General features: G+C 45.4%; 3 protein-coding genes across 3 annotated transcripts; 2 read left to right on the forward strand and 1 right to left on the reverse strand.

Annotated features, from left to right (window-relative positions):
• Positions 1 to 1135: 1135 nt before the first annotated feature.
• F5J12DRAFT_966727 (uncharacterized protein) lies at positions 1136 to 1437 on the reverse strand (the record flags this gene model as incomplete). Its single annotated transcript, XM_051750017.1, has 2 exons — positions 1136 to 1281; positions 1332 to 1437. Coding segments are annotated over 2 exons (252 nt in total), but the record flags the coding sequence as incomplete, so codon positions are not given.
• A 1571-nt stretch (positions 1438 to 3008) lies between these two features.
• Positions 3009 to 3311, forward strand: F5J12DRAFT_727692 (uncharacterized protein; the record flags this gene model as incomplete). The annotated part of the gene is made up of 1 exon (XM_051741823.1): positions 3009 to 3311. A coding segment is annotated over one exon (303 nt), but the record flags the coding sequence as incomplete, so codon positions are not given.
• Positions 3312 to 11876: 8565 nt separating this feature from the next.
• F5J12DRAFT_786519 (uncharacterized protein) lies at positions 11877 to 12422 on the forward strand (the record flags this gene model as incomplete). The annotated part of the gene is made up of 2 exons (XM_051743462.1): positions 11877 to 11996; positions 12183 to 12422. 2 exons carry the CDS (start codon positions 11877 to 11879, stop codon positions 12420 to 12422), a joined length of 360 nt encoding a protein of 119 aa, XP_051595189.1.
• Between the last annotated feature and the right edge of the window lie 3363 nt (positions 12423 to 15785).

Consider the following 15785-nt stretch of genomic DNA (forward strand, 5'->3'; position numbering starts at 1 on the left):
CTACATGCTATTGTAGTGTGAATACAAAGTAGATGTATACATGGGGGGTGGGGGGAGACAAGAATACAGCTAGGGGGGGGGGGAATGGGATGCATACTAAATGATGATCAATATTCTGTCATACACTGTTTTCAAAGCAGATAAACATCTTGAGTACTAGATGAAGGGCCTTGGTCCTCACTGCCAGCTACACCTTTTTGCAAGGTGAGGTTCTGAGCCTGAAGTTCCTCCAACTTGATGGTGAGCTTCATCTTCTCCAACTCTTGAGCTGCCATTGCCTCCTCATGTGTGAACAGCTCATGTTGCATAGTAAGTTGGTGTTTGCAATCAGCTGAAAGAGTGGTGGCCTTCTGGCAAGTCCTTCAGTATCCATACTCAAGCCAGTGACATTTGACCTCTGACCTATCCTGCTGTGCCTGTTGAAACTGCTTAATGAAAGTTAATGATGCAGATGCAAGGTCCAAAGAAAGCTTGTCAGTGGCAGTTTCCTGTGCATGCTTACAGGATGGCTTTGATGACAGCTTGGAATTGCTGTCATCAGAGAAAGTGGCAATGCTGTGGGGGGAAGACAATGAGAGATGAAGTGCTGAAAACATGTTGGATGAAGTGATGCTGGAGTCAGAAGACTTGTCCATATTTGGAGTGGAAGCTGACTGGTGTTTAAGGAGGGGTCAATCCTGCTCAAGGGACAGACATGCTGGCTGGAGTTTTGGATGATGGGATATGAAGGGAGGGGGGTTGTTGTTCAAGCTAATAGAATTCACCCTGTCAAAAGTAGAGGGGGGAGGAGATATGACAGGAGATGACTCAGAAAAATTGAAGGATGGTGGGGGGCAAGTGAAAACTGCTCAGAATTAGCAGGGAGGGATGACAACAAAAATGGTTCAGAAAAATGGGGGAAATGTGATGGGTTGGCAGATGGAACAACAGGCAGCAGCAGCTCTTGCTCAGAGAAGAGTGGGGAGGGGGATGGTATGGGAAATGATGGTGTCTCAATGTGTGACAAGGGGGGGTTTCTGTCAACATGCATCAGTTCAGAATCATCTGCAAAAAAGTTGTCCTCTATTTCACCCTCTTCCAGCTGAGGTGAATTTGGTGGGCCTGCAGCAGGATTGATGGAATCTACAGACAGTGGGTTTGGCCACAGCTTGAAGAGTTCAACCACATGCCTAGTGAAATCCTGCCCACTATCAGCAGCACTCCAGGTGCTGTTGTAGGCAGGATTTGTGTGCCACCACCTGTGCAACTCACCCCACCAAGGAAACTCCCTCTCAATTGTTGCTGATAACAATCAGTAAACTAATGTCTTTAGGAATGAAATAGTCATGTACCAATTATATTTTTTGTGCTGTTGCTGCTTGTGAGATCCTTGTAGGTGTGCCTGGCACCTGTCTGCCCAAGTAGCACATTCTGCTTTTGGTACTTCATTTTTAAACTGTAATAGTTGAGCAGTGAATTTTTGTTTAAAAGATATGCATGTACATGTCAAGCCAACTATGGATTGGAGCAGCAAAAACAACTGGATTGTCTTGAGCAAAGACTTGGAATTTGGGGGACTCATCAACCAAGAAGATCACTTTCGTGATCTCAATGTATATCACATTCTTCCCAAGTCACAATTGTTGCTTAATCCTACCTTCCTCTCAAGCATCTTGTGTGGAGTCAGAAAACAACTTCTTCTGCTCTGCTTCATGGGTCCTACACCACTCAATAAGATGATCAGTCTGCACAGCATAAGTCTTCTCCCATATAATGCAAGGGACCACTGCTTTTGTCACTGATCTGGTGGGTTGTGATGCCAGGGGAGGAGCAGACAGCTCAGACTCCATGGCAGCTATGGACTACATATTAGATGACAGCAGTTGGAGTTTGAATACTGATATTCTCAGCCAAAAACTCACCACAAACACACAACAAACACCCAAGGAATTAGCTGAACCTCTAGCAACTTTGAGGTGTGCTAATGCATATTTTTCCCATAATGATGCATATGAAGTATATGTGAGTATACTGTATGTGAGTATGCATTTCATGTTCCCCCATACTGTCCTCTAACAGTCATGTGTGTAGCAAACTTCATATATAGCAACTATAAGCAAGCACTATCAATCATACAGGACTGTGAATTTGTGTTGCCATCACTCAAATGTGAACTTGGGGTCACCACTTATACTGAGTTCACTGCATGGCTTCAGGAGGAGTGAAGCTATTTAGAGGGGCTTGAGATGGAACCTCTAAATGAGACCTTACAGATGGAGTACTGGTGGGCATTGGTGAACCTTGAAGCAAGCAAGTAAGTTCTCATAACACTGCTGATTGCTAAAGTCAATTCCCCTTACATCAGTAGACCACTTTGTGAGCTGGTAGTCCTAGGGAATTTGCCCAGTGCTGGACAGCTCTGGCCAGCAAAAGTGATTTACTGATGTAGGAAGGATCTAGACTTGAAATCTGCACTATGGGATGTCACAACACCTTCCAACCTGAAGGACTATGCTATGTACACATGCAAGACTCAGAAAGTGGAGACAGCTCACCAGCATGCCATAGAAATGTACAACAAAGATCTTCACATTGTCCAGGATCTCAAGAGTAAGCTCAACATTGACAGTTGCTGGATGTCCAAGTGACCTGAATGGCACAATGCTGCATGTCTTGTCACAATGAGGACTTTTCAGCATGTGCTGGACCATTTAGAAGCCCTTGTCATTGCACAGATATTTGAGCTCTCAAAAATGAACCATGTGGGTACTGGTGAGTATTTGGTCCTAATCATTTCACATTGGTCATTGGCACTCACCACAGCTACAGGATACAAGATGCAAAAGCACATTGTGAAGGTGCTGCAAGTGTGCTCCAGTGCAATTTGCATAGCACTCAAACAATATAATACTGCTGCACATGCCACAGATCCCCCCCATCACATTCTCAAGTGGGATGAGGTAGTTGAATATGCCTTTATTGCTGAATTCAACCTCCTTCGAGATGCCCAGCATGATGTGTCACAATGACCATGGGTGACACTGGCTGGAAATAGCACAATGGGCCATTATTTCAAGTTGTTGCATGCTCAAGAGGAGATTGAACACCTAGAGGTTGAAGCCCATAGGCTATTGATGTACTTGAGAGACAAGGAGTGCTTTGTGGATGAGAGTGAGCAGCAAGTGCAAGCTCTCCACCCCCCATTAGCTCATCAGATAGCTTGTTACTACTCAATACACAGTTGCTTCACCTCCCAACACCTCAAGCACCTGCATGACATCACCAAGCTGCCCAGCTACAAGGGCTCTCTCTCTTTCAGTGAGAGTGTGTGAACAGGCCCTGGTGAAAGTGCCTCTAAGCTGCATGTCATCATACCACCCTCATTAATCAACACTGTTTGCTACCAGTTGATGGATTCCAATGATATAGACACTCATGAGAATCTGGAGGAGGAAGAGGAGGAGGAGAAGGAGGAGACTTTGCATATGGTGCTGGAGGTCCTTGATGCTACTATTTACAGAAGTACTACTTGACTTAGTTTTTCTGTAGATAAATTCTCAGGCATAAAATCATGAACCTCCACAGGGGATATTAAGTATGAGTATCATAGTATCATCATGTGCTCCCAAGTAAGGTAAAGAAAATGTGGCACTAATAGGTGCACAGTTGAGGGAGATATGTGCAAAACACAAGCCTGTTGTGGGTAACAATGAGCACAAGGGGGCATGAGGGGTGGCAACTGTCACTAACAACTGCTGATGTCATAGAACTATAAATACAACAACATTACAAATACATCACATGCAGGGTAGCACTTTCCAACATCACTGTTCAGTGGTAGCTGGTAACAAATAGAACAGTGATGTGTTCCCAAGTAAGGTAAAGAAAGTCTGAGGTGAATTGGTACACAATTGGGGGAGATACAGTGGCTCAAAAAACTGTCCACATGTTTATATGCTTTACATTAGTTATGACTAAACACAATAACCCCTAACCCTAGCCCTAAACCATGAGTGTATGAAATAAGGTACTTACTCTTGGCTTTCTATTGGTCCATGAATCAAGTGATTTGGATAGGAATTGATAGAATAGCAGCCATTTGAAAATGACATGTCATGCAGACAGTTTTTTGACTTAAAGTTTTGATTATATATATTGACCCTGGCATGCTGTTATATTGTTACATACATCCATCAAGGGTTCTATTATGTTACCTTTATGTAATGAGTATGATCCAACATATATAAACCCCACCACCATCTGCTCATTTTCTCATCATCACCATGAAGTCCATTTCCACCTCTCAAAGACAAAACATCATCTCTCTTGCCTCTCTTGGCCTGTCCACTAGGAAGATTGCCTCACAGACTGGTCTAGGGAAGTCTACAGTATCCCAGGTTCTTCAGGAAATCCAACCAGAGAGGTCTAGGCCTCATGGTGGTTGCCCTTCCAAGCTTTCCTCTACCAACAAGAGAGCTATTGTTCAGCAAATCCTTACTGGCAAGGCCAAAAATGCTGTTCAAGCCACTCATTTCATCAACTCTATTGTTGACAGTCCTGTTTCTTCTCAGACAGTGAGAAATACCCTCAAAGAAGCCTCATTGAGGGCTATGGTGAAGAAGAAAAAGCCATTGCTTTCTACTGGTCACAAGAAGAAGAGGTTAGCCTTTGCTCTTAAGTATCAGCATTGGACTGTGGAGGACTGGAAGAGAATTATATGGTCAGATGAGACCAAAATCAACAGGATTGGGTCAGATGGACAAGAGTATAGGTTGGCTCAAAGTCTAAGGAGGTTTGTGTGTTTCTCACATGTTTTTCAGTGAGTTTCTGGCCAAGAACCTGGAGATTGAAACTCTGATTGAACTTCAGCTGAGTTTCATAAGTGAACCACTCACTTCTCACTGCTCACTTGACATAGCAATGGCCCCAAGGCTCCCCTGCTCTCCCATCATTGCAATCCACCAAATCAATTGCAAAGCAGCCAAATATTTGGATTCAATGGGAAAAGGTGCATGCTGCACAAACCAATCACCTTATCAAATGGTGTAAAACTCATGAAGCAGCTTGCAAGAAGCTCATTTCTGATTCTATGCAGGATGCTCAGGAGGAAGGTAGAAGTAAGCAGCAGTTGCACCATGGGAAGAACAACATATATGTGAAGATTGCAAAGGTAATTTTTTCAGCAGGTGATGAGTCTGTCGAGATCTGTGCCCTCACTCAGGACAACCTGGGTATATTCACTGGTCTGATTTGAAGTTGTCTTGATGTGTATGTTTCTCCCCTCCCCCCCCCCTTTTTTTTTCTGTTTACACTTACAGAGTTTGCAGCTTGAAGCAGAAATATCAGAAATATATCATGTTGCTTGGGCAGACATGTGCTGGTCAGACTTATGACAATCTTGTGAGCAAAACAAGCACAAAAAATATTATAGGTACATTGCCACACCTTTATCACCCACTATCAGTGAACTGATTGCTTCCAGATTGTATTCAGAAGGAATTCCCATGGTGGGGAGACCTGCATGGCTGGTGGTGCATGAACCCTGCATACAACAGCACTTGGAATGGTGCTGATAGTGGCCAAAATTTTGCCACTCATGCAGTTGGACTCTTCAAATTGCAGTCAAACCCTCATGCCATTTCAGATGGCCATCCTGTACCCAGCTCCCCAGTACCATTTGGAATTGGAAGAGGGCAAAATAGGGGAGAACAATTCTAACTTAATCTTTGCAGATGATTCTCTGGCAATGACTGTAGACTATGTCAGCAAGTCTCCCATTCCATCGCCTTCCCCTGCCATTTCACAATCATTGTCATTCCCCTCATTTGATCAACAGTTGTCACCTGCTGTCCCATCTCCCCCCTCAATCCTTTCTGATTCATCATCACATGCCACCCCCCCATTTGGATATAAATGACCATCACTCACTACCCCTTCACTCCCCCTCTTCAGAAACCAACTCAGCATTCCATCTGCCCCCCCCTTTCATCTTTGACAGGGGGGGTCTTTCATCATTTGCTCTCCCATCACCCCTGCTGTTTGGAATTAATCAGTCCATCACTTGGTGTTCCATCTCCCCCCCCTCTCATTGCACTGACAAGGGGGATCCCATCAGTCCAAACAATGACCCCATCCCCTTCACATCCCACTGCCCAAAAATTCAGCTGATGCATCCATCTCTTGAGCACAACTCCCCTCTTCTGAAACCAAGGTCAGCTTCCACTCCAAACATGGATGAGTCATCTGACTTGGACATGTCATCTTCAAATCTTTTTTCAGGGCTTTGTATGTCTTTGTCCTCCACTGTGCCATCTGATGAATAGTGACTGCAAGCCATCATCATCCAAGGTGTCCCATAAGTGTGGGCATGAGGCCCCTGCTGACCAGCTCTCAGTGAGCCTTGCTTCAACATTGATGTCATTCATTCAGCAATTCCAACAGACACAGCAAGATCAGTTGGAGCACAAGCAATCCCAAATGGACTTCAACTACTGGAAGGTAAAGGAGAGGAAGTCTGCTCACACAGAGGATCACAAGCAAGCACCAGTTGCAAATGCAACATGAGCTGCATGCACATGAGCAAGTGTCAGAATGTTCACCTCACCCTCTGAATACAGTACATGGTCATTTTCTTATAATCATCTAGCATTCTAGCATCCCCCCCCTGTATACAATAGCATTCCCCCCCCCCCAGTATACAATTCCCATCCCCCCCTTCATCCCCTCCCCCCCTAGTATATACAATGTAGACCATGGTATATACTAAAATATGAATCAATTCTGTGAATGTTGTCTGTGTCATACTTGCCCAGAACAAAGTAAAGTAAAAACAAAATATATTTACATACTCAAGAATGTGTTACACCTCTAAGTGCTGGAGTAACTTGATAAGAAGTGCATCCCTAAATATTTGCCCCTCTGATCCAATGTAGTTTCCCTAACCACCTGCATCCTCACCTGCATCCTCACCTTCCTCATCCCCATCAGAGGGAGGAAATGCCCCAGCAAACTCTTCAGCTGATGATGCCAAACCAAGGTCCTCCTCAATTTCTATGATCATGTTATGGAGAACCAGACAACTTCACACCCATGCATTACAATACTCCAAGTCTTCTGGAGTCTGTATTAGATTCAAAGCTCTCACAGGAATTGGAAGCACCCTTTAAGGGAACCATAAAGATGTTCAGATTGAACACATATCTTGCCATGACAGATGAGTATGGACTAAATATGTAAAAAGAGCTGTTACATACTTTAGACAGATGATAATTGAATGTCTTCTGCACCCTAGTCAACTGACCTGAAGCAGGTCTTTTGAATGGAACAATACACCACTTCTGGCATCCATATGCAGAGTCAGCCCAGAGCCATTCATTCTCACCAAAAAACCTTTCAGGTGACCAGGCACATCGAGTGTGTTGGAAGGCACTGGCATCATGGAGGCTACCAGGAACACCAATGACATAATCTACAATGTGAAGATTGTGGAGGAGATGATGATCTTAAATGCAGGTGAGTGAATACATGTAATCACCAAATTGAGAGTGCTCACCTGGTTGGAAAGTGAATAATTGGATTTCCTGTTAAAAAATCCCTCCCCATGCAACCCAGGCTTCTGAAATAGATTGAAGGGTGTTCCATCCACACACAAAAATCCTCCCTTCCACTGAGGACATGTTCTCTCCTCCACATACAGTGACTTCCAAAATTGATTCAATGTCTGCACATTTTGGATTGTGTGTTGAATTTATCAAGAACAAAGACAAATAAGACCAAAGTATAAGTTGATGACATAAGCCATTTGCACAGGACTATCTATCAAAAAAAGAATTATGTAATTTGAATTAGTATCCATAAAGGTATATACAATTTAAATTTCCATGTCATTGAATCAATTTTGGAAGTGTGTATCAGAGATATAGAAAGTGATAATGTTAATACTTTGTATGACCTCCCTTGGCTTTTATCACTGCTTGGACCCTTCTAGGCATACTTTCAATTAAATTCTGACACACTCCTGGGTTTATATTTTTCCACACCACTGCCACTCTCTCCCAAACCTCCCAAACCCCCTTTGGCTGTGTTGAATGTGGGACAGCATTGGGCTGGTATATGTTCTGGCCAAATCCAGTCAGCCAGGTCAAATTCCCAGTTGATGACCATGACCTGGGACACCTACTGGCCACAATATAGTGGGCCAGCACAAGTCCAGGGCTGGTGGCAGTTGTTTGGCATCAATTCTGAACCAACTCCAGTTGGCTGGGATGGATGACACCCTCCAGGCTATTTACAGTGGTTCAGAAGGCACTCCAGTGGGATTCTATTGGGCCAGTATATGTTCCAGCCAAGTCCAGTCAGCTGGGCCAAATTCCCAGTCAATGACCATAACCTGGGACACATACTGGCCTTATGCTAGGGGACTGGGACAGATGCCCATCCTATGGTGGTTAATTGGCATGGATGCCCAGTTAAGGCTGCTTAATGTTACCAGTGTAGATGATGGGCTAGTCTTTTGGCATCCTCTGGCAAATGCATGAGCCATACAAATAGTGTCCCATATATATTGGCTTGGCTGGGAAGCTATTGTCTATAGGGCTTATATATCAGTGGCCCATGTAATAAGGCTTGGCTGGACCTGCAGTGTTCCATTTGGAATGGTGGGAGCATATTTCAGTGTGCCATGCCCATCGGCCTCAGCCCAAATAGGAGTGCCCATGTACTATGGAGGGCTTATAGTCCATTGTACCATGTCCTTGGGGTGGGCCCAGATATTATGATCCTGTAGGACAGGCTGGACAAATACTCCAGTGTTTCATGGTGTATGGGAGGCCCATGATACAGTGTCCCATCTGTCTCAAGTCAGCCTGTGTATTATGATCACCAATGCATGTGGTCTGGCACATATGCCACAGTCTCATGCACAACAAGCAAGCCAATCCCCCAGTGTGCCATCTGACTGGATTTGGCTCAAGTTGAAGTGTTCTGCCAATTACAGGCCAGCCATAGTCAATATTTGGGAGAGGTATATGGAAAATAACTTGGCTCAGGATGGCATATAATTGAAGCAACTAAAGATGCAAGTCTTCTCAGCTATCACTTCAAATCAGAGAGAGTGGGAGTGGAACCCATTGATTGAGGGACAAGCTCAAAATGAACTAGATTAGAGAGACTGACTACAACAAATGATGGGACTTATATACTGCCTTACTGTTTGTATGTACTCCCACAAGAGAACATTTGAGAAAGAAGTAAACAAAAGAGAGAACTACACTATTGGACAAACATGTACATGTGTTAGCAACACAGCACAGCCTTTACTAAGTATCATGTAAGTGCAAAGAGTAAGCAAAAGGAAAAGTCCAAGATGACTAAGCATCCCAAGAGTGTAACCCTAACCAGAAGGTGGATATATATGGGCAACTAGGAAATGCAGAAGTGGAAAGTCTACTGGTCATTACAATAATATCTATAGAACTACCTTTACATGGACCCCCTATTGGATAAGTGTAGGTAATATGGAATGTCCCACCAGACCTGCAGGCATCAACCAAGTCTGGACATTCTGAACTCTCATCCAATCCCCACAGGGTATCCCTATCCAATTGTGTATGTTGTCCCTCATCCCTCATGTAGTAGGCAAAGCAACATTGGTTCCCACCCACAGAACTAACCCCATGTTGAAGAGGCCAGCCAGAAAATGCAACTACAGTGCCAGGGTTGTAAAGGAACTGAAGGCCAAGCATGGGGATATCCAATACACAATCTTCATAATTGCCAACCATGACCAGCATGTCATACCAATCAGACTGTGAGTGTGGGTCCCAGTGAAAGGGTGTGGTCCAGTTAGAGATTATGGAGACATTAGTAAAAACTGACAGCCAGTGCTGCAAGGCATCCTGCATATCTTGGTTATGCTGATGTGACCATGTGTCCAATGACTGCATGGCTTTCCTTCCAGCATCATACAGGCCTGGATGCATAATTGAAAGTGCACCAGAGAGCATAGCAGCCAGGAGGTAAGACTGCTGGGACCATTCATTACCAGCATCCATCCATAGGTCAGCAGAAACTGATGGGGCAAAGTTCAGGGTCTGGATGCCACTTGAGAGACATACCCCTGAGGTAATATAACCATACCATATGCCCCTGTTGGTGCCTGGCCAGGGAAAACTCCAGGCACCCCAGTGACCATGAAGTGTGATTGAAATATTCAGCATTTTTACACCAGGAGCCACTTGTCATACTCTTGGACATTGTGTGGTGAAGGGGGTCCAGAGTGGCAAGCATGTGTGGCTGCATGGATGCCTGAATAATATAGAGTGTAAAGGAAATGTTCAAACTGACTTGCAAATCATTGGTGATGGTGCCAGGAAGGTACCACAATGCAATGGTATCACCAGTACCAAGGATTACTGTAGGTTCATCCACAAAGCTGGTGAGACTTGATGGATGCACTGCCAGGTGGCCTGCCTCCTGGGTTTCATCAACCCCCAATTCCATAGCTGAAAGGCACTCAGAAAGCCAGATCAGATTGATGCCACTTTTCTCTGCAATACAATTTACATTTGATTTTACATACAGCCAGGACATCAGCTTACCTCTATTATTGTATGCTGCATGCATGCTGGCCACTATCTGATTCATAGTGACAATTCCATGTGTTGGAATGTGGAGTGGAGGATCTGGTTTGGGGGCATTCAGTCCCCTGAAGATTTGACTGGAGAATTCCTGGTGCATATGGTGTGTAATATCCTGGGTGGTGCTGTGATTTATTGCCATTAAGAATGGAAGATGATATAGCAAGCATGGTGTTGATGATGGGTTATCTGGTAGCTGTAGTGTGTAGTATGGGACCATGGCTATGTATTCCAGTGTTTTCTGGACCATAGTGAAGCTGCCATGGTTACAAGGCATTGGTAAATGACCATTCCAGCCTTCAAAAACAGGTGCCACTATGGTGGCATAGTACCTCCAGCTTCCACATATTATTCCAGCATGGTACAGGTACCAAGATAGAGGCAATAGATGGTGAGTTCTGCTATGGCTCCAGTGCTAGCTACACTTCCTACCACACCAGTTCCATTTCATGGTGTTCATGTTGCTTTATACACCATGCCAAAGCATTAGATGATGGAGCAGGGCCTTTCAACCTAATTTCATATTCCACAGCCATTGAGAAAATGCAATGCAGCCTTTTCTAGTACAGGTCTGGCAGTGCTGGTAATGCATGGATACAATGTTCTGCTACAGGTCTGGCACTAGCTACACTTCCTACTATGCTGGTCATATTTCAGCATGTGGACCTTTCATTATACACTGTCCACAAGCATTGGACAATAACCTGGGGCCTTTCCAACTAATTGCCTATTCCACAGCCATTGAGAAAATGCAATGCTGCCCTTCCCAGTACTGGTCTGGCAGTGCTGGTAATGCATAGATACACTATGGTCTCATCATCAGTCTTGTTCAGATTGATATCCAGCCACTTGGCTCATGACAACCACTGTGCCAGGATAGGCCACTTGCTATTCTGGCCTCCCAGGATGTGATTATTGATGACCTCTTATCTTGTGGTCATCACATGTGTCAGCCACATTGCTATGTAATAACATTTGCACCCAATCCAACTCTACTCCAAATCACCATGGATGTCAGGACCACTAATCTATCCTACCTCTCCATGATAATCCAATACATTGGTGTCTGATTTAGACAGTTCACATATGCTTTGCAGCAGGCCAACAACCCAAGTGATTGACTGCCAGATGACTGGTATCAGCAGGTTCAGGTGGAAACAGTGAGTTTGTCAAAATGGATGCTGGCTCACTGTGTCATGGACATTTCCACAGCATATATTGAAGCAGGCCCTGGCTACCTGCAACTCATATGGGACAATCATGAAGGTCCCATGTGCTGCCAATGAACTGCTTTGGTGGATGGCTGTACAAAATATGGGAGAGACTGCCCTGATGGCACACATCATGGAGTTGAATGTGCTGCAGGTCAAAAGAGGAGAGGTGAGACATATGGTCCACACTGGTCCTATGCCACATACCTGGTGGACAAGGGACCCTACCCATCTGGATGGGTATGATTGTCAGTCATTGCAGGAAGTTTTGCAGGAGGCCAAGGAATTCTTTGTTGGGGTTGAGGTGCACAGTGGTCTTTTTTCAATCATTCCATTGAATCCATCCATGCCATAGGAAGGAAAAGAGAGTCTCCCACTGCTGTATGACATGGACTGGATGCCATCAGACAGCATCAGCTGGTTGATTGAAAGCCGTGATGAGATGATCCATCAGGAGGAGATTCACCAGCTCCATGGTGTGATGGAATTCTGCAGTGAATGGCTCACCCTTTTTGACAGGCTTGGACAAGTACAGGACCAGCTTGAGGACTTCCAAGTCAATTCAGTTACCCAGCCAGGAGCCAGCAATAAGTAGGGTGCTGTCCTCATTACACATCTCATTAGAAGCATGAGTTTGCCTGGGTCCATCTCATGGTTATGAAAGTTTTCAGGTCCATACCCATAGTCCTTCCATTGCTACTGGATATTCTCCAGAGATTTGTTCATAGCCACTCAGGTTACCCAAGGATTGAGGGGAATGTCCTCATCAAGTTCTCTCATTGCAAAATCATTGAGTTGTTGTTGTGCTATTCATGAGTTTTAAAGCATAGTACAACACTTGGTTTGTTTACTGCCATGTCACATGACCCTCACCCAATCAGAATGTGTTCTTTACCGCCACCGCCATGGTTACGGTCCGTGGCTTCACCCTGCCTGGCGTCATGCGCATGGGCAGACTGACATTCACTGCGGAAACGAGATTTTAGCAGGGGGCATAACCGGATTCTCCAAATGTAGATAATCCGACCTTGATTTTTTTTTGTAAGATATAGCTATTAGTCTGAGTAAAGTCCGACTCAACGATTTTTGAGTAACATATCCAAACAATCCGACGTAGGCAAGATCCGAATATAGGCAATACACCAATAGCCTGACCTCTCGCACGTGCATTTCCCCACCCCGACTATGCTCGACTCCATCGGCCATAGTCCAACTATAATACCATCGGAAGAGTGGCTCTTGCCACCCTTGCACCCCTCAGAAAAAATAATGGACTTTGCGGAAATTTTCCTTGGTCTCCAAGTTCACCGGTTTGCCATGTACACCATGAACCAACCCAAGGTATGTCGTACTCAAGTCCTCCAGCCTATCTACTCACCTCCAAAAGTTCCATATCGATGCTAACCAGGTGGTTCCAACCTCACAAGCCGACGAAACCAAGTTTGTTGGTCCCCCGACAGTCATCAAACATAGGCCACACATCCTTCGACTTCATGTCCCAACCAGCATCCAAAACGTTATGCTCTCTTTCGAGCCAAACTCCCAAGGCCCTGTGGTACGTGTGGCTAATTACCGTTCATGTGTCTTCCACTCACGGCCGCACACCAGACCATAGAAATCTCCCTAACGACGATGTCACCAGAGCTTGGCAATGATACCTTTCGTGCAACTCAAGTGTGCATTGTCGACTTCGGTGCTAACGTTGGTACTGGTGGGGTTAAGTTGGAGGCGGAAGTATGTTTTCACGCAATCTTTCATTATTTGGAGGTCGAAAGACTTGTTGGGTATGGTTTTTAATTGGAGCTGTTCCCTCTGGCTCTATTGCATGTCGGGTGAGCGCTTGCAATTCTCATATTATTCACGTGCTACCAGATGATACCTTTTCATTATTAAAGACACGCTCGGTGACTTCTTTAATGAACATGTCATTCAGTTTGTCGTCTACGTTGCTGAGCCAGTTGGGGCGCCAAAGACGTGTGCTGTCACTCGTCGATATGAAAGGTTTGTCGTTCTCGAGTGGTTTGATAGCAGCAAGGGCTGCGATGCAGTTTCTTTTCGTCCCTTCACACTCGATTCCACACATGTGAGAGAAGAGCGGCTGGATAATAGACTGGTGCCCGGTGAGTGCGCACTCCGATACTGAACGATAGCGTAACGTACCTTGAGAACAGAATGGTCATTTGAATTTGTTCTCGACGAAGTATGCTTCTGTTGATCCACACATTTCTCCTGCAGTTCTCTAAGCATTTGCTCGACAGTTTCAAGGTGCAAAATGAGAGATTCAGTTGCCTCCCTGATGCTGGTAAGCTGTTCTTCCATGCTGGTGTTGGCCTCGCTGAGGTGTTTGACATGAGCCGTGAGCTGTGCAACCGTAGCATGCAAGCTAAGCTGGTCTCCTTGGTAAGATCCAGTTCGAGAGCGGGATGCTGAATATAAAGTCTGATAGTCTTCCATTGGCGTCTCACTATGTCCTCTGCCATTCGACTGACTATGGGAAGGTCTTCCAGCATACGAGAAGGACGTTTCGTCACGACCGTTGACACCCCCATGGTAAGGAGTGAAGCCAAGATGTTGGCTTGGTTGGTTTCCTCGGTGTGGATAGGATACCTCATCCTGCGATCCCTGCGAATCGACGGCACCGGCCGGATCCATCATATCAAAGGAGAACTCGGGTGACAAGAGCTTGGCAGATAGGGTGAGTTGATCGACTGACAACAACGATTAGTAGTGACTGACTGATGGTCCACCATGGTCTCTTCGCTGAGCAGGGCCAGGGCCAAATGGATCATCTAGGCCTGGCGCAGAAGGGAGGCGAGTGCCCTGCAAGGTGTTTGAGGGCGCCATGTTCATCTGTGGTACATGATGTCCACACGCGATGCTATTAATATTCTGGCTCAACGACTGGGATCCAGGTATTGCTCCACCACTCGGAAGTCTTTGGCGTTGAAGGTGCAAGGAGCTGGAGGGCGTCATGTGTGTCTGGGTCTGTGGTACGTGACGACCGCAATGAGTTCCCTCCTGGCTCATCAACTGGGACCCAGGCATCAGCGGTGGGGCGCCACCTGTGAGCCTCTGCGAATGCATCATATCCTGCCATTCACCAAGGAGGGGAGCAAGCAAACATGGGTGATTTTTTTGCATGGCTGGGGGCGCTGGGTAGGCATTTTGGAAGCACGCATTGTACTAGGCACTCATCAAATATAATCTGATCTGGTTATCCTGAAAAACACGACTGAAGGTGGGAGGATCAATTGCATTTATACGATTTAACTCGGTGTACATAGCTCATAGTCACATTCGAATCTGATCTGATTATTGTCGCGAAGGTAAAAATCATCATGGTGATAGGCATGCAAATCCGACCAGATTATGCTCCGAAACAAGAACACTTCGGCACTATATTCAGACATATTATTAGGAGTAGCTACCCTCGGGATATACAACGGTTATTGTCATTGACCCGACTATCTCCGGACCTGATTAAAAACCCGTTTCCGCAGTGATTGTTCGGCTCATGTCACTTAACTCCACAACTTAGTAAACAAGTCACCCCATCATTTATCAACATAGCGTTGATGCGCATGGGCAGACTGACATTGTTCGGCTCACAATGGCACTTAGCTCCACAACCAAGCAAACGTGCTTATGTGGATTCCGCTCAGATCTGGTCTATCGTTCTGCAGTTAGCTGTATGAGCTCCCATCAAGCTCTTGCCTTCGGAAGATGCAATGCCAATTGGCACCTTAATGTTCGCCCACATTACCGTTCCCCGAAGATTTGGGTGCCTGGCTCTGGCCACCTGGCCTTGCTTACTGACTGTTGGAGGCCATATCTGCCATTGGCACACAGAATTCCGTCAGTTCTTTCCATTGGTATCGTGTTCATGTGAGTTGATTCCCATTCCTGTCTATTGGGTCTGGTGGAACGCTCGATGAACCAAATGGTCTTCCCACTCATT

Source organism: Pisolithus orientalis (assembly GCF_024613125.1).
Source record: "Pisolithus orientalis strain OTSU chromosome Unknown F5J12scaffold_59, whole genome shotgun sequence".
In the NCBI taxonomy this organism is placed as follows: Eukaryota; Fungi; Basidiomycota; class Agaricomycetes; order Boletales; family Pisolithaceae; genus Pisolithus; species Pisolithus orientalis.